The sequence below is a fragment of the Haemorhous mexicanus genome, chromosome 13 (assembly GCF_027477595.1).
Source record: "Haemorhous mexicanus isolate bHaeMex1 chromosome 13, bHaeMex1.pri, whole genome shotgun sequence".
Lineage (NCBI taxonomy): Eukaryota > Metazoa > Chordata > Aves > Passeriformes > Fringillidae > Haemorhous > Haemorhous mexicanus.
This window is the reverse complement of record NC_082353.1, coordinates 6,168,880-6,188,681: the sequence shown is the minus strand read 5'-3', so window position 1 is coordinate 6,188,681 and position 19,802 is coordinate 6,168,880. Positions and strand designations below refer to the sequence as shown.

Genomic DNA, 19,802 nt, shown 5'->3' with positions numbered 1-19,802 from the left:
TACACTGTACATTGCATTCTGTTACACAGCAAATTAAACTACAGTGCTGTCACTAAATCACTTGAAAAACTGGGTCTCATCATCTGTTTACAATCTGCTCAACACATTACCTTCTTATGGATGGTTTTTGGATCAACATTTGTAATTACAATGTCCTCAAGTCTGGAGAACACTTTAATCTCTTTAGGCTTCATAGCCACAGATGCATCCATTCCTGAATGAAACAAAAGAAGGAAGGAAATAAATACACTTCAACAAATTTCTAAGAAAACACTTCTGCTAAAAAACAAACAAACAAACCAACCCCCAGAATTATTTATTGCTGAATGTAACAATTATAACAGCTTAGAATCCAGCCTTCTGCTGTGTAACAACGAATGCTCAGCCTGAGAGGGGAGTCATGGCCTTACTGCAGACGACAAAGTTGCCAACATAACTTGATTCTAAGAGTAGAGTACCATCCCCCAACACTATCTAGGATCTAGCTATTAAAAAATGGAAGTGTGTGTTACCTAAAATATAGTGCCTTCACTTCTTTTAATTTTACTACACTTAGAAATCATTTTCGTTTTCTGAGTCAAACATATTTTTCCTTTAAGATCATTGCATACAATCAAAATAGATTTAAACAAATGTTAGAGACACCTGCAGTGCACACACAGGCTTTTTAGAAGTGAATGGAGGGAAGCAGCCTATTTCTGGCTACAGCCAGCATCATCTAATATTTAAATAGAAACCACCTTACCTTGTATTCTAATGTCTGCAATTCTACAGGTCTGATCACACACTGTAATACTGAATGCATTTAGCTTTGCAGTGAGCTTTAATTCAGAGACATCATCATGGCCTGCATCACCAGACACTGGACAGGAAACACAAGAGACATACAAGGAGTTCAATACAAGCTCACTGTTAAAAACAAATATTAGACTAGTAGTTTTGTAAATACATTAACTATTCAAAAGCAACCTGCAGTCATTCCCTAAAAGATATGATAATCCTCAGTCAAAATGTGAAAAAGGTCATTTATTAAGAGTTTCCTTCAGGCACACAAAATGTCACCAACCATCACAGGCAAAAAGCCATCAAGATGTCTTTTCTCCTCATTACTACCTAGTTTTCATGCATTAGTTGCTGAGTGCAGTACACACTACATTACTTGAAGCACCATCTCATCACATGAGAAGTGCCCCACTCTGTGTCAAGCAGCAAAGCCAATTTAGGCACATTAACTGCAGCAACACAGCACAAACAGAAAATGGAACAGCCACTGGACTCAATCCCAATAGTTTTAGGATTAGAAAACCTTGAATTTCACAAACAACGCTAAAAGGACAAGAATCAACAACACAGGACCTGAAAAAATATTCAGGAGCTTCCATGCAAAAACTCTTCCTATTTCAAGGTTACAAAGACCCATACTTAAAATAAACACACCACCCCTTCAGTTCAGAACTTCTCTTTGCTTCCCCAGAGCAGTATTTCTTTTCAGCAATGTAAGCACTCTTCAGAGCTCTCAGACTGCAAAGCTACATGGCTGTGGCACTAAACCTTTGAAAAGGCTGCATACTGCAACATCATTTATTCAAGTTTTATTACAAAAAATCAGACCACCACCCGGGGAAAAGTTATATCGAGTAAGGAGAATTTGTAAAATTAAGCAAGAGGAAAAATGACTGCTGGGTTTTCTTTAATAAGATTGTTTTCTCCCCATTTACAGTTGTGCATGCTTTGTTTTCCACCAAATAGACTGCAATGCTGTAATTGGAAATAATATCCTTTGAAACTGAAGGTGAGATGCTGCTAAACAACAGAAGTACAGCCTGTCTAATATGACACTACCTGGTCTAAGAGTGCTTCCTCTTTCCTGTTCTTTCATTTGAGGCTTGTGCTCTGATGATTTCTCAGTACTTGGAAGACCACCTGATGGAACACTGAAGGTGAGGAAACTCATGATGGAAAGCAAAGCCTCTGTGTGAAGTACTATATCCAAACAGGAAAAGATGACCTAAAAGGAAGGCAAGGATGCAAAGTCATATTGTGATTTAGTACCAGTTTATACCCGAACAACTCGGAGCTGCTGTCACAGAACCAAGGAAAAAAGCCTCTTGCTCAATTTCACAAGGATTTGACTCTTATCTCCATCCTCTTCAACTTCACAAGCTCACAAGATGAGGGAGCTAGGGAAGAGACGCTTCCCACAGCTACAGAGGAACTGTGCCAATCTAAAAACTGATGCCTCAAGTGGTTTTGCCTTTTCAGGACACTCCCTTTGCTCTGCTGCCTTTCACTAACTGCATTGCATCCAGCACTTTAGCTGACAACTTCAGAACCACGTGTGAAGATGTTTTAGGAGATATGGTACAACAATAACAACAACAAAAAAAAACCACTAAGATTCAAAATGTGCAATCAGAACAGGGAGTATGAGAGCAGCAACTACTCCTGCCAGTGTTACTGAGTGAAATCCAGCATCAGCCACTTATTCCACACAAGGCCCTCAAGAAGCAGCTTGACCCACCACTCCTGTTTTAAAGGAAATATTTTAAAAGCTCAATAACATGCTTACTTCAGAAGTCACTTGAAAAATTACTCATGAATAGCTGCTTTCAGAAGCAAAAGGACTAATTCTACTCAAGACCCCTGAGAATGCTACTTGGATATTCCAGCTCACATCTTAATTTCACTGTTACTGTTACAAGCTCAGAAACACAAGGCCCTGGTTTATCCCTCTGCCAAGTGGATCACTCCAGAGACAAAGCACATGCTAAAGGCCTCAGTTAAAATTCATGACATTTTTCTAACTAGCAAAAAATGTATAGCTTTTAGTTTAAAAAAATTATTACAATCAATACTTCAGTAAAAAAAAATCTTTTTATTCTACCTGGATTTGTCTTTGAAGTAGTAAAATATAAAGCAGTAGGTTTTAATGATGAGAGTAAGGGCTTTGGTTTCGGGTTGGTTTTGTTCCCTTTTTTCTCTCTTCAATGAGAAGAAAAAAAGGCAGAAACTAACACAGCTGCTACGATTCAAAAAGCTTAAAAAACCAAATTAAGTACTTCCAGCACTTACATTGATGTTTTGCTTGGTGCTTTGGTAAGTAGTAACAAAGTCTGGTCCATCAGGATCAGCCTAAAGAGGAAAAAAAAGAAAAGGGACACAGTCAGTCTTTATTGAATTAGCTAATATATTAACTGAATTATCTGAATTTAGGCCACACACAAGGATTATTCCAATTGCAAAAGAAAACAAAGGAAAGTGATGAAGCCTGAACAAACAAATTCTTCAAATAATGCACAACCAAGATAACCAGAATGGGTTATTCACAATGCTCTGCTCAGAGGCATTTCATAGCACCTATTTTGTGAAAATTCAACCGACTAGTTACGAAATTTGTCTCATCTAGAATATATTTAAACTGGATCAATTTATGTTTAATACTTTGCCAGTACAGATTCATCTATTTTTCACTATGTAAATGATGCCAGTCCAGAGTATTGAGGAGCCCACTGATTCTACAACTTATCAGATTCCCAAGTATTCCTGCAATTTTTAAAGGCTTTTTTAAGCTACCAACATAACACTCTTCAAATGCCAGTTTTATCACCTGTAGGGTCACTCTTCACTTGCACAGGCAAAGACCATCAAACCTGTTAAGTTTCACACAGGTGCACATTTGTGCTGCACACACAGAACACAAATAAATATTTGTCTTGCCAGTGACTTCAGTAATAGCATTGACTTATAAAGCAAGAGCTATATGGAAGCAGTGGAGAATTAAATGAAATGTTAAACTGAAAAACAGGTATGTTGGGAGAAGGCTTGGTAAGTTTTAGATACATATCTACAGACTAAGTTTGGAAGCCTTACTTTCCTCCCCATGTAATTTTACTGAAAATGCATTGAAACCTTAATATACTCCATTTTCAAAAGATGCTCATCTGTCTCACTTGAGGAATTAAGAATGCAAAGAGGATCTCCTTTTGAGTCTGCAAACAAAGAAATAAAAATGTAAAGTGTGTGCACTCACAAGCTTTACTCCACCTATGCCACGTCTCCATGCTAGGTCTCTATTACATACTAATTAAATACTATTCTTGCTGAAATAGTGAAAACAAACTGAAAACTCAGCTATTCTCACTGAGAGACTACACATGAAGCATTATTTTGTGAAATGCTATATTCACTTCATTTTAAATTAAACTAGGAAAAATTAACTTATCTTGCTCTTGAAGCAAGACTTAAAACTGAAAGTTCTTTGCATTCCTGCCTTCATGTTTTCACACTCAAAGCCTTACTTTTCTACTTTGGATAAATGGCTATTTCACTTATCACTTCACTGTCACTTTGAATTGTTACCTGACCAACCAAAGAAGCATTTCCAGTGCTGCCAGAAGTGGTCATAAAGCACAGAATCACAAACTCATCAAAACCCACTGAACAGTTGAAATACTTCTCAGGAACACCATTCCCACTCAAAGTACTCAACTCACTCAAATACATTAACTCTAACAATGGCAGTAAAACTTGGTATCAGATAAAACAGATTAATTCTATCTAAATTACCCTTTCCTCTCCCCTCATTATTGGTTACTATATGTTATCCTCTGGCTATAAATCCAGTTGCACACACTCTACTGATTGTATCAGTTCCCTAGAAGACTTACCATGTATTTCAGTGCATCTCATTGTAATTCTTTTCAGATATGCTGCTGCAGCCAATTCATGATTTCTAATTTTGGTTTTGGTCCCAAGCTGTAGCACAGTTAGAATATGTAATGGATATCTCTCCTTCTGAACCTGCTTCATCAAGGTTATTACAACCTTGAATATGGAAAGGAAAATAAGTTCAGTATTTCAGTGAAGCTGTTAAGACATGCCTGGCAGTTATAAACAGGCTAAATGTGAAACATAATATTAATCTAGACATTTGGCATTTTTATAAACAGACCCTATAAGACCAATTTGCTAAAGATTTCTCTGTACCCTCTCGTTTGTTTTCTTTTACTTGCCAAGTCAAACTGTTAAAATGGACTTTATAGCCCACTACCTCTAAGAAACAGATGAGTACTGGCTTCAGATTGAATAAGTTGTGCAGATGGATACATACCTCTTTGATTTCAAAATTAAGTAGCATATTGATTAGATCTTCATTTAATGTTACTTTTCTCTTTTCAGACAGCATTCCTTCTGAAACACTCTTATCCTGTATCAAAACTGATCTCTCCAGTTCTTTCATTTTACCTGGAACATTCAATATAATGCTTAACTTTTGAAACTGCCACCATTTGTTTGCTCAAGAAACACATCCAATTCTTTTATTCATTTAGATGGATTACATTCACCTAAGATAAGACAGTAACATTTCCATAAGCAGAGCCTTTAGCTTCAGAGCATGAAAAGGAAATAGAAACATGTTCTGGCAACAAGCTGACTCTGCCATCTCCATACCTTGCTAGTTCCTTGACAACTTAGCTAACACAATTACCAAATTTTGTCTTGTAATTTTTCCAGTTTTTTAAAGTATCAAAGTATGAACACTGTCCTTGCAAACTTAAAGAGTTTATCAGTTCGAGACAGCTTATTACCATACTCTCAGATCTAAACTTACTTTCCAGAAAATAAATGCTTTTCCTTACTCCTGAAAGCAAAGACACTTAGTATTCAGAACAAATTCCATCTCTGACCTTCCTTTTGCAGCACTGATTTTGCATCCTTTTGAGTTTCTTCTGCTTCACCCAGGTTTTCTGTCAACACTTTGAGACAGACATTCAAATCCTCTTGACTTAACATGACCTGAAAAGTTGCAGATCAAAATTCTCAGGAAAAACACATTGTTCCTTGAATTTATCACTGCTAACAAAGCAGAACAATGTTTCCTGGCAAGAAGAGTGCTTATTTACAGCTGTTTTGAAAGCAGAATCATCCCTTCAATAAGAAAATTAAATTTTTTCAACCACTTATTGGAAAAAGTCCAAGGAGATTAAAGGTTTTGACCTCCAGTGCTGTATCAATATATTATTTCAGCATTTAATGTACCTATGCTTTTAATAATTCCTGTCAATGACATGGCCCGACATGACATTTTAATTTCAGTTTCACCCGAGATGTCCCTGGTACTTTCTTTCACAGTACATAAAATGACACAAAAAGCAAGTATCCCACTCAAGGGTGATGGGAAGGTAGGAAGCTGGAGTTACTAAAGCAAATGTTTGCATTAATTTAAACTCCTTTCAAAAAGATTCTGTTTCTAAAGAAGAAAAACCAAAACACTTCAAAGAATTTTTGCTCAGAGAACTGGTCACAAAAACATTTATGTGATCCCTTCAAACCACTACAAACACCTAGGTGGGGTTAAATCCTATTAGGTTGCTGAGATCCACTCCACACCTGTTAAAAATTTGCAGCTTGTTGCCCCTCTGTGCCCAGAAATAACATTAGGGTCACTCTCAGAGTAACTATTACCACCACCTTCTCACAAGACTTACATTCATTGTATCCAGATACCCTGTGACCTCCAACACTGGTAACTTGTGAAACCAAGCTGCAGAGAGATTTCGTTTCACAGACAAGCTTAAATTAATAGGGTGAAGTATCTGAATATCTGGATGTGACAAATCTGTCTCCAAAGTGATCCTTGAAACACAGAAAGGAAAAAAAGAAGAACAGTTGGGAAGTTGAAAGTCACATGTTAGATTTTTGAAAACCTTAAAATCTCAAATGCAGCACCAAACACTCTGCTAAGCAGAACAGTTTCTGATTTTATTACTGATCTAACTGCTCTAAGATAAAAGGCATTTTAATACCAAATATTTGACACTAGCACCAACCATGGTTTCTAGGCAAGAACATTAATGTTCTACAGAGTATTACCCACCGTACCTAGATAGTTTCAGCTTTGTCAGCTGCACATCCATTTTGTCAATGACTGGAGGGAGTAAACTGCCTTCTGAGGACACCAAGACAAACTGGTTCTGAACCTTAATCAAGCCAAGATCTATTACTATTGCATTGGGGGAAATGGAGGACTGGGGGATAACTATAACTGGTGCTTTCAAGTGAATGTCCATTGCAAGCCGAAAACTCCTTTGGGCCAGGTCTTTGACACTGGTAGCAGCCTTCTCTGCAGCTTGGACTGTAGCAGCACTCAGGGTCTCCTTGGCTGTCTGGAAGTTGTTCAAGAAGGTCTAAAAAAGCAGTTGAGGAGAATGGAGAAATGTCTGTAAATAGTTTTTACTCTAGGTTACTTGTCCATTTTTCACCATCATCCGTCAATTATTGCTGCCAATTATGCTGCCTACTTCAATGGAAATTGAATTTTCCACAGGAAAAGACAACTGAGTACCTTCTGCCATGACCCCTAATGGAGGATCAAAGAAGTACTAACCAGTGCAATCCACTCATTCTCAATTCATCCTTATTTTTCCTTCTTTCCTTAGCTACAAGGCTCCTTAGCTCATTAGCTTTTAGGGACACAATTCTGAAAGCCCCTCTTGCCCTCCCTGAATACTACTGAATTCCTACTAAACAACCTATTGAATGAGAGACAGCCCTCTGGTGCTTTATTGAAAAAACTATCACTAGGGTACTCAAACACACTGATATTTAGACTGGTTAATTTGCAGGCATCATGACACCTACCTTGCAAGATTTGCCTCTAGTGTTAGCAATGATATGTTTGCAATGAACTCAGATTTTTGGTGGGGTGTAAAGGGCAGCAAACATAAAACCTCCAAACTACCTCAATAGCCTCAAGTTTTTCTCTATTTCCAAAACTGAGTGTGGGAAGTAACTCAATTGAAATTTAAATCAGTTACTTAACAAAGTTTTCAATAGTACACAGGAAAAATTAAACCCATCCCTTCTCTTTCAGGAAATGAAACTTAACACTTGTACTCAGAGCACATCCCAAAAGACTAATCTGAGAATGCTGCAGAAACATAGAAAGGGAAATAAGACTCACCAGGAGAGACATGAGAAATTTGTGAAGGTACACCAGCTGGATGCAGCCCACTTTCAAACATACAGTACCATCCACTTTTGACATGTCAGTGTAGGCTTCTCCCTCAGTAGCATGAGGATTTAATGTCAGATTGAAACTGAAAACTTCATCTCCCACTATAGATACAGCCTAGAAAGAGAGAAATAGCACCCACCAGCCATCAGCAGCTTCTACAAAAGTAATGACAAAAAGAACTAAAGATACCATCAGCCTTTCAGATTACAAATTAGATTACTAGTTCTTCTAATCCTTTCAGACATCCATTCTTGTAAAATGAAAACTTTTCTTTATGATGTATCTTATTTGAAAATACTTATTCACGACAAATCAAATACTTTTAGAAGAGTGGAATGTGTATTACATTTCACTTTTATACATATCAAACTAACCAAGAATCAAGTAAAAGTTAAAATCTTGTAGTTGAGTACTTTTTTATGAAGGGTCCTTGAATCAACATCTGTGACAACTATGTCCTTAAGTCGAGCAAAGAATACAGTTTGGCTTGGCTGAAGGCAAAGAGATGAGTCAAGACCTGCAAAGTACAAAAATAGAAACAGAGTCTTGCACAGCAGAAGTAACAGTTATTTTCAGGGTGGGGACACCAGCAGAGGAAGTGAGGAAAAGTTACTAAGTTACTTTAAGAATGACTGCACTTCAGCTTCAACCAAAACAAAACAGAAATACTTGTAATACAAATACTGTCGCAATATCAATCATCTCTGGAAATAACTGAGCTACTATTCATAGAAAAAGAGTCAATCAATCTTCCACTTCTTAATAAGCAAGCTATTGAGTGAGTGCATTGAGATTTTCTATCAGTAAAGATGTTACTGTACTGAACTATTTGAATGCATTATTTTGGCATACATAATCTTGTGTGAATATATGATATGTTTTAGAAATGTGCACAAGCAAAAGACTTTATGAACTGCAGGACTAACCTTGCAAATCACACATTGCTAAATATTCATGAGAGCGTGAGCAACTATGAGGATGGCAGTTAAAGCCAGACAGAAGTGAAACTCCCCCAAAGAATTGATAGCCCTATGAAGGGGTAAAACCAATCTAGAAAACAAAACCAAAACAAGGAACCCAAACAAACCCATAGGGTTAAAAACTAAAGAAAACATTTTGAAGGAGTTTTCTTACCCAACATAATTATTTATCCTAAATAACTTTACAGTATACCATAAAATATCTTAGTACAACATGGAAACCACTTAGTACAACATGAAAAGTCACCCATAATCAAACTTCCTCAAAGGGTGAACCTAATCATTTGAGTAACAACATAGCACATCTTCCTAGCTGGAGGCCAAAACATTATGACAGACTTGAGGGCTGACTTTGAAAACAAGACAACAAGCCATTCTTGCACAGATAACAATAAATAAACAAATAAATAAAAACAGATGCTGCATATTTACACTTTTTTTTTAGTCCAATGATTAGCAATTGCTTTGAAACTAAAGTACCAGGGCAGTTACTTCTAATAAAGAATTTAATACCTTGTATCTTGATCTCTGCAATGTTCTTTTTTCCATCACAAATATTTAAACAGAAGGCATCCAGTTTGGCAAAAAGCTTGAAGTCAAACACATCCTTATCCTTGGAAGGTTTAGACACTAGAAATAAGAGAAGGTAGGATATTTAAGGTACCTATGAGTCATATTTTCACTTTCATCTTTATTTCTACAAACCTTGTGTTTCTCTGGATTTGCTTTGCCAGTATGCAACACATCCTTCTAGAACCATCATTTGGATAATCACAACTGTACCTTTCTTCAATGCAGAGTCATCTTCTTGCTTTTTTCCTTTGGATGGTGTCTCTCCACTTCTTTCACTGCCTGATGGACTAACAGCTGTTAGAAAACTGACAGCAGACATAAGGGCCTCTGTATGCAACAGGAGGTTCAGTGATGAGAAAGTTACCTGTTGAAAACATGAGAGTCCACATGATCAAACAGTTACTTAAAGGTGTCAGACTGGTGCAAAACCACCCAGCACAACAGAACCATTCCTTAGAAACAGAAAAGCTGCATGTGTGGCCAGCAACAGATCATAAAGGAAAAAGCTTTCTGAAAAGCAGAATAGGAATAAGTTTAGAAAATAAGGGAACCTAGCAACAACCCCGCTCTTACAGCTGTAGCTGCTAACCTATAACCTCAGTATAAAAAAAAGTGATGCAAACTTAATTTTGTCAAACACAGCCTTAGGCTTGTAGCTCCTGCAATAACAGTACTATGGCAGGTGGCTGACATGTAGATATTTAGAATATCTAATCACAGTCAGACATGGATTTAGACTCCTTATTAAAGACAGCCAACAGAGTGCTGAACACGTGGCACTCACAACACAGATTATTTGACATGAAAGTGAAAGACTTTGTGACTCCACTATAGCTTCCCATACTGGGCCCCTGAATGGCATGACTCCTGAAGCATGAGAAGGTGCATTCTTACAGTAGTTTGAATTTCATCCACATGAGCTACACAGACACTTTTTCAGCAGTTCAACAAACATTCTGCCCTAAAGTGGTATAAAAATTTTCAAGGACGTTTTAACTCTTGAAATCTCCTGCTAGAAGGCAGGAAAACAGGAAAGCAAAACATGTCTTATTAATTCCTCTCTTCTGAGCAAGCAAACAAAAAAAAAAAAAAGCAATAAAATCTGTAAACACTCACTTGAATCATCTGTTCAGTGTTGTTAAAAACTGTCTGAAACTGTGGCCCATTTCTGTCAGCCTGAAAAAAATGATATGGATAAAGGTTAATATTAATTCCAACCAGTCACTGTTCTCTTCAGAAGACACAAAATAATCCAACTAGCTCTGAATAGTAGCTTTAGGACTATATATAGACTATATATTAAGAATATGTACAAATGCTTTAGAAATTATTTTAAAAAGCTTTGTGTGTACCTTGACATATTCCACCTTCAGAAGGTCTAAGCCAGGCTTGTCTGAGGAACTAATTAGATGAATGGGTCCTTTTTTACCTGTAAAACACCACATGAGATAAACAAGAATTAGGATAATTTCTGTTCTTTCAGAGAACCAAATGATTTATGCCTTAAAGGTAGGGATTAACTTTCAGTATCATTTGCTAAAATACATTGCACCACTAAATATGAGTCACTGGTTTCTCTTGGCTAAGTCCAAAATGGCAAATCCTTTTTCCATCCAAAGACTGAGCTCTAAGCCATTTATTTATCCCATAAGCATTATGGTGAGAGTTCAGAACTTATCAACTGCATCAGTGGCACAAGCACTGCAATGGACAGCTGCACATGAATTGGGAAACTGGAACAACATTTGCATTTCAGAGAGCACAAGGCACAGGAGAGCTCCAGCTAATTGCTACACACACACAAGTCCACTTCTCTGCCACTGCTTATTACCTCCAATTCCATAGTAATCCAAACTTATTTTCTTCAAATAAGATACTGCTGCTAAATTGTAGGTTTTGACAGTAGCTTCTGTCCCCAGATGCATCACATCAAATACAAGTACTGTTTCCTCAATTTTCTTTTGTCTGGTGAGTTCTACTAAAACCTGGATAAACAAGAAATGCAATTATGCCATCTTCTCACATGCAGTATTCTCACCATTTAAACTAACAACAAAAGTACAAGATTTATGCCCTCTCTGCTTTGTCAGAAGCATTGTTTTTATTACAGATTTTAGAGTATATAATAGAAAGGAGAAGAGATTGATGGGGAAAGATTTAAATACAAAAAATATTTCAGAATTTTCTCTTTGCAAGAGACCTGCCTGGGACTGACTTTGTTTCTCCAGCACAATATTCCCACTCCCTAACCCCTAACTATGAGTTGGTACTAATTTTTTCTAGTAAAAATACTCCAATAAGGGACTTGTTTCTTTTTTTTTTAAATACATCTGTGTGTATGCATCCCATACAGACAAGAAATATCTCATATGCATAGAAATATGTATGTATGTACATGAGGGTTTTTTTGTTTGGTGATTATGTTTCTCCATCCACTAATCTGAAGAATACTATTGGTAAAAACTATTGGATATTTTTTAAAGTATTCTTTAGGCAGGGGAAAACAGAATTAGAGACATACTTCTTTAATTTCAAACTTGAGGTGAAGAGCTGTCAGTTCCTCCTGAGCAGGCTCCTCTTTTCTCATTTCTTCTTTAATTACTGAACTGTCAGTTGGTTCAGAGCTTTCCTCAAAATCAAAATATTCTTCTTCAGAGTCTACAGAAGCAAAACTACTTTGTCAGTAAACCTTTTCCAGAAACAGGGCTAAAGATCCCACCCTCTCTTTGCCATTCCAATTGCATCTTTAACAGAATGATCACTTTTAAACTAACTTGACAAAATATACATTAGATCTATACTGCTCTCTTACCCACTGGATGAGAAGTGAACAAAATTAAAGCCCTATTATGGACAGCACTAAGACAGTCCAAAGCCATCATTAGACTTTCAAGAACACGTAAGAAAGGAATAATAAGAGAAGCTCCAGGAAACAAATGTCCAGGTTCCACTATAGGAAAATTTTCTCTAGAACAGCCACGAAAATAAATGCTAAAACCCAGAGTCAAAACAGTAATTTGTCAGTAATGTGTTATTCTAGTTCTGCCTTTTCAGAAAATGGAGAGCTTTGCTAATGCAAAACAGTCAGAACAACCTAATACAGTCAGTATTTACAGTTCACTCATTTGAAGAGGTTGCTTATGCATAATATTTTTTTTAAAAAAGCAGGTTTGCTTTTTTGAAAAAACAAGTTTATTAGTCTGAGGTAACATCAGCACCTTAATCAAATGTCCTTATGCACTTGAGAGTAGATATGACCCACCATGCTCATCTCTGCTGTCCTTCCATGTTTTAACATCAATAACAGCATGAAAATATCAGCTATACCCTAAGTTACAGCCTGCTACCTTGACAAAGACACATCTGTAACTTCTTACCTGACACTATTTCTGCTAACAACTGGGGTGTACTAAGCAGCCCTTTACCAACCACAGGAATTGTGGGAATGGCTGGAACCTGGAGGGAAAGAAAAGAGAAAAATAACCAACACAGTAAGTTTAATAGCTTGCTATGTTGATATTTTCTGCTGATAATCAATGCTCCACAATGCCTTCCCCATCGTTTGGCAAGGTCAGCTCTGCCAGTACTTATGTGGAAACCAGCAGGACAATGACAAAGGCTCCACCATTTGTTTGAGGAAGCCCAGAATGTTCTGATGGTAAGTCAATAAAGACACTAATTATGGTTTTTTTGCTTGTTTGGGGTTTTATTGAAGTTTTCTTAGTTGTAGTCAGCTTACCTTTGTGCTTGGAACTGACACAGATGGCTTCTGAGGCAGTGGAATGCTATCAATCAGATCAGAGATTGCCTTGATTTTCTGGTCAGAGAGTCTGACATGCACCAAAGGAAGTCCTCCTGACACTTTAAACCTTTTTTTAAAAAAAACAACTGATTAAACTCCTATACAAAAGGTACCAATTCCTCATTTAAATCTTAACAATATGGATACTCCTATATAAAGATCACATCACAGCAAAGCCAGGGATTCTGCATTAAAACAGGGCTTGGACTTAAGCAGTAGTTAGTAACCAGCAAAGGCTTCAGGGAACCACTACACAAAAAAGATTTTGCCAACAGTAGTAACCTATTTATTTTGGGTTCTTAGTTAATACCTTCAAATTAAAAAGTGCAAATGAACCTTTAGAGAAAACACAGCTTTCTTTTCTCTAAGTACAAAGTAATTCTGAGTGAGTCTTTTCAACATTAATACATTACTTTGCCATCCTGGAATCTCTTTCCACCATTGATTTTGCCAACTGTACATGGATATCCATAGGCTGCAAAATGTGCAAAGTTGATGGGTGTTGAAAACGAGCCTTCTTCCAGTCTTCACCTGAAAATATCCAGTAAATTTAGATGAAAAAAAATCACCTGCTAATTGCTTTAATTAAGGCATCATTAAAGTAATCAAATGGCATCACTAGGAGGGTAAAAAAAACAACTTAAGAAACCTAAAACAACTAAGGTCAAGTATGTTAAGAGCTTTTAATTCCATTTGTGAACACTACTGCCTTAGCAGCACTAAATCCAATTCTACACTAAAAGATGTATCTACACTGACCCCTAGAAAAACAAAGGGATAAACAGATAAAAGACAGAAGAGCAACCTGGCATTCTGTTGATTACACTGATTTAAGTGAAGAACTAAGGCAAATTTTAGCTGTGCTTTTCCTGTGTATGATGGAAAACATAATAGTTCTTTTTATTTACATTCATTGCTACCATCGAAGTGATGCACAGGTCCAAACTGAAAATGAGCAGAAACTAACCAATTTTTTCAAAGTTTGGCACCCAACGTGTATTGTTACCTATCTTTTCATTAACTACTGATTTTAGTTTGTCTTTTTTCTTTGAAAAATATATTTTTTTATTACAGGTAGGTAGCCTTTGACATCTTTTGCATCAACAGTAGCTATGTTGTTTTGTTACCTGTTCTTCCAAAAAGAAGTTGCACATTTTGAATTTTCACATCAAATTTGTCATAAGCTTTGTCCATAATCTCCTCTAAAGATGAAAAGTTAGAAGCTTCACTACTGCCTTGATTTATGCTGTTCAGCTAAACACATAACAAACAAAATAAAGTTAAGTCTTTAAAACAGACATGCTATTCATTCTAGTAAAGATGAAAAGGTGATTCATAGGGGTTAATAACTGACATTTGGATTCTTAGAGAGAAATATATTAAATCACTTCACACTTCACTTATTCTTGCTAAGTAGATTTTTTTTGTTGTTACTTCCATCAATCCACTTAATTCAAGCTATTAATTTTTCTTTTCACTAATCTATAGTTTTACTTATGGAATACAACTAAAATAAATATTTCATCAGTCATTAAATCAAGTTAAATGATTGCAATCTTTCCATTTTAGAAAAACAATTAATTTTCAAAATTCAGGAGAAAAATTATCTTCTCTTTTATTAATAAAAGGCTATAATTTAACAAAACAGGAATCAAAAGTTCATCTATTCTGCTGAAGAAATTAAAGATACTAAGCGATAAGGTATTACAATCATGATTGTAACATGAAAATGTTTCCTGGGGAGGATTAACTAGTACAAATACATGTACACCCTAACAACTCTGATCAAACTGCTGACCCAAATCTATTTGGTTAGAAACATGATAAGTTAAAAATATGCTGACACAGATGATCACCCTGCCTTCTGAAAGCAAGATGCTTCCAGATGACAGCTATGTTAAAAAAGAATATTTGCTTCCCCTGAGGTTATAAGAGACATCATTTATATACCTGAAATGTACCAAAGTCCAAAATCAGCAAATCTGAATGTTCATGGTAGAAACCAGTCCGTGGAACCACAAGGTAGGAAGGTTTCAGATTAATCTTCAAGTCAAGGACTTTCCTCATTTCAATAATGTGAGCTAATCCTTAAAGGAAAAGGAAAGGCCATGGAAATGTCAATGCTAGTAAAGTAAAAACAATTGTGACAGCATATACGAAGATGTTATCTGAAAGATAAAGCCTCTGGAATCAAGACTTCTACAGCATTCTACTGATTTCTTACTGAACTCAATGCTCCTTCCCACAAAACATTCCCTAAATCTCCAAGCAATGAAGTGAGAAGTAATTACCTCTATTCTAGCTGAAATGTGGGCACCAACTCAAGGAAAAATCCCAGTCCTACCATTTGGTCATCAATCAAAACATAAGCCAAGTGTTTGGGTAATCCCATGGAAACATTTTAAGGGTTCACCTTCACTGAGATTTGTTACTATCTTACCTGTAGCAGTTCTTTCCTTGATTTCCTCCAGTTTCATTAATGTGGCTGTTGTTAATCTTTCAAGATCCATTCCTTTACTTGTCTGAAAGAATTCTACCATTGCATTTATTGTTCTCTTAAAAAGAAAAAAAAAAAAAAAAAAGACAAGAATTAGCATTATATAGCATTACACATATAATTCACTCAACAAAAACTCAAAATCAGATCTGGACAGAGCCAAGAGAATAAGAGCAGAGAAAGAGGACTCAGAAACACCTGAGAGTTTTAGTTACTACTCACTGCATCATATTTTACTTCCACAGGCTGTGATTCAATAGTAAGGCTCTGGTCAGCTGTACTGTCTTCTGGGTTGACATCAAACTCAATTTTAAGCAGAGAAGATCTGCTATCCCCTATGGAAGCCACAAGAGATGGCACAATGTTTTCTTGTCTCAGGCCTGTAACATACCAGTTTTCAAGCTTTGCTTCAACCCTAAAGAAGATGAACAGTTAAAAATGCTTAACTGGGCAAGGGTTAGAATCAGTTGCAAGAGAAAAGAAAGGCAGAATATTTATGTTACATAAATAAAAAGTGTGGGAATGTTTACTACTGTGTATGGATGTAAAAAGCAGTTACAGACTTCTTTTGGTGCAAATGGGAATTCTGTACTGAGAACTGCCCTGACAACAGTGTTAAGTGGAATCTGTAGGAAAACACCTTTGAAGAAAGCCATTGAACACCACCAAACCACACCAACTTCACCCATCCTTAGAAGTACCTATTACATAAGAAACTGATTTTCAGGTTCTGTGCCTCCACCATTGAAATCCCTGACTTTGGGGGGCAACATATTTGGCCATAATCAGTGTCATATGCCTGGCTCTGTTGAGATAACAGAACTATATTTTTTCAGAAACATAAAACTTATAAGACTATCTGTTCTACTGCTTCAGTCTTGACAACTAAATTTTAAGGCATGCATTTACATAAAATAATGTCAAAGCTCTTTGTTTCTGTGCAGCATTCAAGCTGCACCTCGACAATTCCCCAGAATGGTTTTCAGCAAAAATATTTCAAGTGTCAGTGGCTGAGCTGGTGATCTTATGTATGAAGCCTGAACTGAAGGAACTGCAAACGAAAGCAAAAAGTGCACAGATTCATTTTCCAGACACTGGCAATCTTATCCATTGACTGTGTAATCCAATAATTTTTGTTCAATATTTTTGGTGTGCCCTCTCTTCAAACACAAGAAGGTCTCAGTGTCTTATGCTCAGGCTGATTTTCCACCTACAGCACAAACACATAATTTTTCATTTCTGTAGGCAGTGAGTAACACATTCACTAGCTTGGCTGGAGAGTGCTGGCCACACCATTTCGCATGGCTTAGCTATCACTTCCCAAAAGTCATATTCAGCACTTCAACACTTTTATTCAAGAACAAGGTTGCCATTGTTCATGAAAACCAGCAGACAGCATTCCCTTCTTCCTTCCATTCTACGTTATTCACCCAATTACATTATTTACAACAGAGTACAATTACAGAATGCCAACAAAGTTATAAGGCAATATACAACAAGCACTACTCAAGAAAAGTTAAGAAGCTGGGGAGTGGGGTGAGGAGGGGCAGAGATGTTTCTACAAAAAGAAAATATCAATCCAATTACTTAATGGCTTGTGCTCCTGGGCGCTGTGATATTTTGGTACTCAGATCAATTATCTGTACTTTTAGAGTTTCTGCCACATTCTTGTCTTCTTTAATTGTAAGAGAAGTGCTTAACAGCTTCAGTGTCACAACATGGGCAACATACTAGTGAGAAGAACAGAGGAAACTGAAATTAATCATCTCAATAAGAAAAAATTTTCAGAACTCCTCATTTTAACAAACTAAAATGTGTCTAAGTTTTTCCAGTCAACTAAGATTAGAAACTCATCTCTATGCAGAAATCAAAGTACAGATTCTTTACTTTATTCAATGTTTACCAATCATTTCTTTAACATAAAATAGTGTAGTTCAACAAAGGCAGAGCAAATCTAGTCTTACTCTATTCAGCATTAAGAAAAAAATTTTTAAAACCATGAAGCAAGCATAGCTAAACTACATTCAGCAGAGGACTCACTAGATCAACCAAAATCATTATAATCCCATTAAATAATTACATTTCCGAAGGCACAGCTTGTATGCCTTTACTGTTTTTTCTGCTTAATGTCAAGTCTTGGCCTTGCCAAGAGAGGGTTCTGACTTCCCAATATATGTACCATTTTATGACTGCATAAATCAGCAACTTCGGAAGGATCAAATAATATTTCCTACCTGAATTTGAAGCCTTCACATTTCTTCAGGGTAATGAGAGAGCTGAAGGCATCTTTCATTTGTTGTGTCGTTTGGTTTTTTTAAACCACCCCATAGGTTGCTTACCTGCTTTGGTAATGAAAGGTGATGGGAGCTGTCACTATATCCAATAGCAGTATAAAGTTTAGCTTTCTCCTCTGGTGTCATTAGTTCATCAAGAGCTAAAAACCAAAAGCCCACATAATTTGCACCTTAGTAAATAACAAATTACCACTTTCCTTCACATTTACCTCCTACTACTTCAGCTGTGGTGATGCATTCCATTGATTCTTCATACTGCACTCAAATCCAGATTGTGAAATAATTCATAAAAGACTCTTCATATATGGTGGTACAGATGTAGCACAGATATCAATTAAATTTTTATTACAAAAGAATCCGTAGCCACTCATGAAGAAAATAGATTTCAGGAATTTTAGTAGATCAAACCTCTGATCCAGACAGCAAATCACCAGAAACAGAGTACTCCAATTGTTGCCAATTATCACTACAGCTGTAAGTACCATATTTTTCTCCTCACCAAGGTTCTGAAAAGCTTATGGCCAATTTAGAAGAATGCCTTATTTGCCAGCTCAATATTCAGTAAGAGGTGCCATGAAATGCACTGTTTATGCCATACCTTCTCCTGCATAGTAGGAAGCAAAAATACTGTATTCTTTTTAATGTATAAGATGTAAAATCTCTCTAGTGCATTACAATCCACACTTACTTTCAGGTACGAGTGATTCTTCATCTTCTTTAATCCTAGATTCTCTTTTACCCCAGAAACCACTAAACCATCCTCCACTTTTCTTTTCTGCTTCACTGCCCTTCTTTTTCAGTAGTTTTTGTCCTGATCTTATTGTCTACAAATTGGACAAAATACATAAATTATAGTATTACCATTTTTCTGTAAATAATCGGCGTATGTGTGAACGTTGAACATGCATTTAACTGAGGGACAGCAACACTACACCACAAGGAATTAAGAGATCTTTGACTCATCAGACAGAGCCAAAAAGAGGACCAGGGTGAGGGACATGTCTGTGTATCTGTGCATGCACAGACACAAGCACATCTTATTTTCACTTGGGACAGTTTTTTCTACATATTTCACCAGCATTTAGAATACAAAAAGGTAGGAACCATACAAAAAGACAGTATTTAAGAAAGTACAAAAAGCATTTACATTCCTAAATCTAGTAGATTTCTTAACCTAGTAGTAACAAACCTGAGGACCATTTAAAATTTTTCAACTTGTTTTTGAACTGGTTTCCAGCTTGGAAATCACTTCACTCTTGTCCTGGAAGGATTGGAAACTTGTCTTCCAACCTACCTATCCTATCATACACATCAGCACAATGTTTTTAAAAACACTACCATGACAAAACCATCCTATTTGAAGTGCTACAATATTACTGAACAGAAATGACTCCTTACCTCAACTTGTGCTTGTTGTCTTGCTAAGATTGTATTGAAGACATCAAGTTTTCTTTCTAAGTCCTACAAAAATGTATGATCAAGTTATTTACTGCTAAAACACATTTAGGAAAGGCTCTCCACTATAAGTTTTCTACCAGCTCTTTCATATTTACATTCCAATTGATTTCTAGCTCAGCTTATTTCTATCACAGGTATATCCCACCCCCAGCTGCAAAGTTCACCATAAGATAAGAGAAAA

General features: G+C 36.5%; 1 protein-coding gene across 2 annotated transcripts in view; it reads right to left on the bottom strand.

The window, feature by feature from the left end:
• The window catches only part of VPS13C (vacuolar protein sorting 13 homolog C), a 74,965-nt gene that overhangs the window by 39,482 nt on the left and 15,681 nt on the right, over positions 1-19,802 (bottom strand). For both annotated transcript variants that reach the window (XM_059858118.1, XM_059858117.1), the window contains 29 exons: positions 19,562-19,624; positions 18,852-18,987; positions 18,209-18,303; positions 17,457-17,599; positions 16,092-16,284; positions 15,813-15,927; positions 15,323-15,459; positions 14,500-14,626; positions 13,786-13,903; positions 13,310-13,439; positions 12,948-13,026; positions 12,092-12,228; positions 11,402-11,555; positions 10,923-10,999; positions 10,687-10,746; positions 9,781-9,934; positions 9,511-9,627; positions 8,431-8,534; positions 7,964-8,131; positions 6,883-7,187; positions 6,489-6,636; positions 5,688-5,796; positions 5,111-5,244; positions 4,668-4,824; positions 3,910-3,989; positions 3,073-3,132; positions 1,843-2,008; positions 746-862; positions 111-214 (listed from right to left, as the gene is read on the bottom strand). In XM_059858118.1, the coding sequence (XP_059714101.1) occupies positions 111-214; positions 746-862; positions 1,843-2,008; positions 3,073-3,132; positions 3,910-3,989; positions 4,668-4,824; positions 5,111-5,244; positions 5,688-5,796; positions 6,489-6,636; positions 6,883-7,187; positions 7,964-8,131; positions 8,431-8,534; positions 9,511-9,627; positions 9,781-9,934; positions 10,687-10,746; positions 10,923-10,999; positions 11,402-11,555; positions 12,092-12,228; positions 12,948-13,026; positions 13,310-13,439; positions 13,786-13,903; positions 14,500-14,626; positions 15,323-15,459; positions 15,813-15,927; positions 16,092-16,284; positions 17,457-17,599; positions 18,209-18,303; positions 18,852-18,987; positions 19,562-19,624 (3,687 nt within the window). The remainder of the gene's footprint in view (positions 1-110; positions 215-745; positions 863-1,842; positions 2,009-3,072; positions 3,133-3,909; positions 3,990-4,667; positions 4,825-5,110; positions 5,245-5,687; positions 5,797-6,488; positions 6,637-6,882; positions 7,188-7,963; positions 8,132-8,430; positions 8,535-9,510; positions 9,628-9,780; positions 9,935-10,686; positions 10,747-10,922; positions 11,000-11,401; positions 11,556-12,091; positions 12,229-12,947; positions 13,027-13,309; positions 13,440-13,785; positions 13,904-14,499; positions 14,627-15,322; positions 15,460-15,812; positions 15,928-16,091; positions 16,285-17,456; positions 17,600-18,208; positions 18,304-18,851; positions 18,988-19,561; positions 19,625-19,802) is intronic.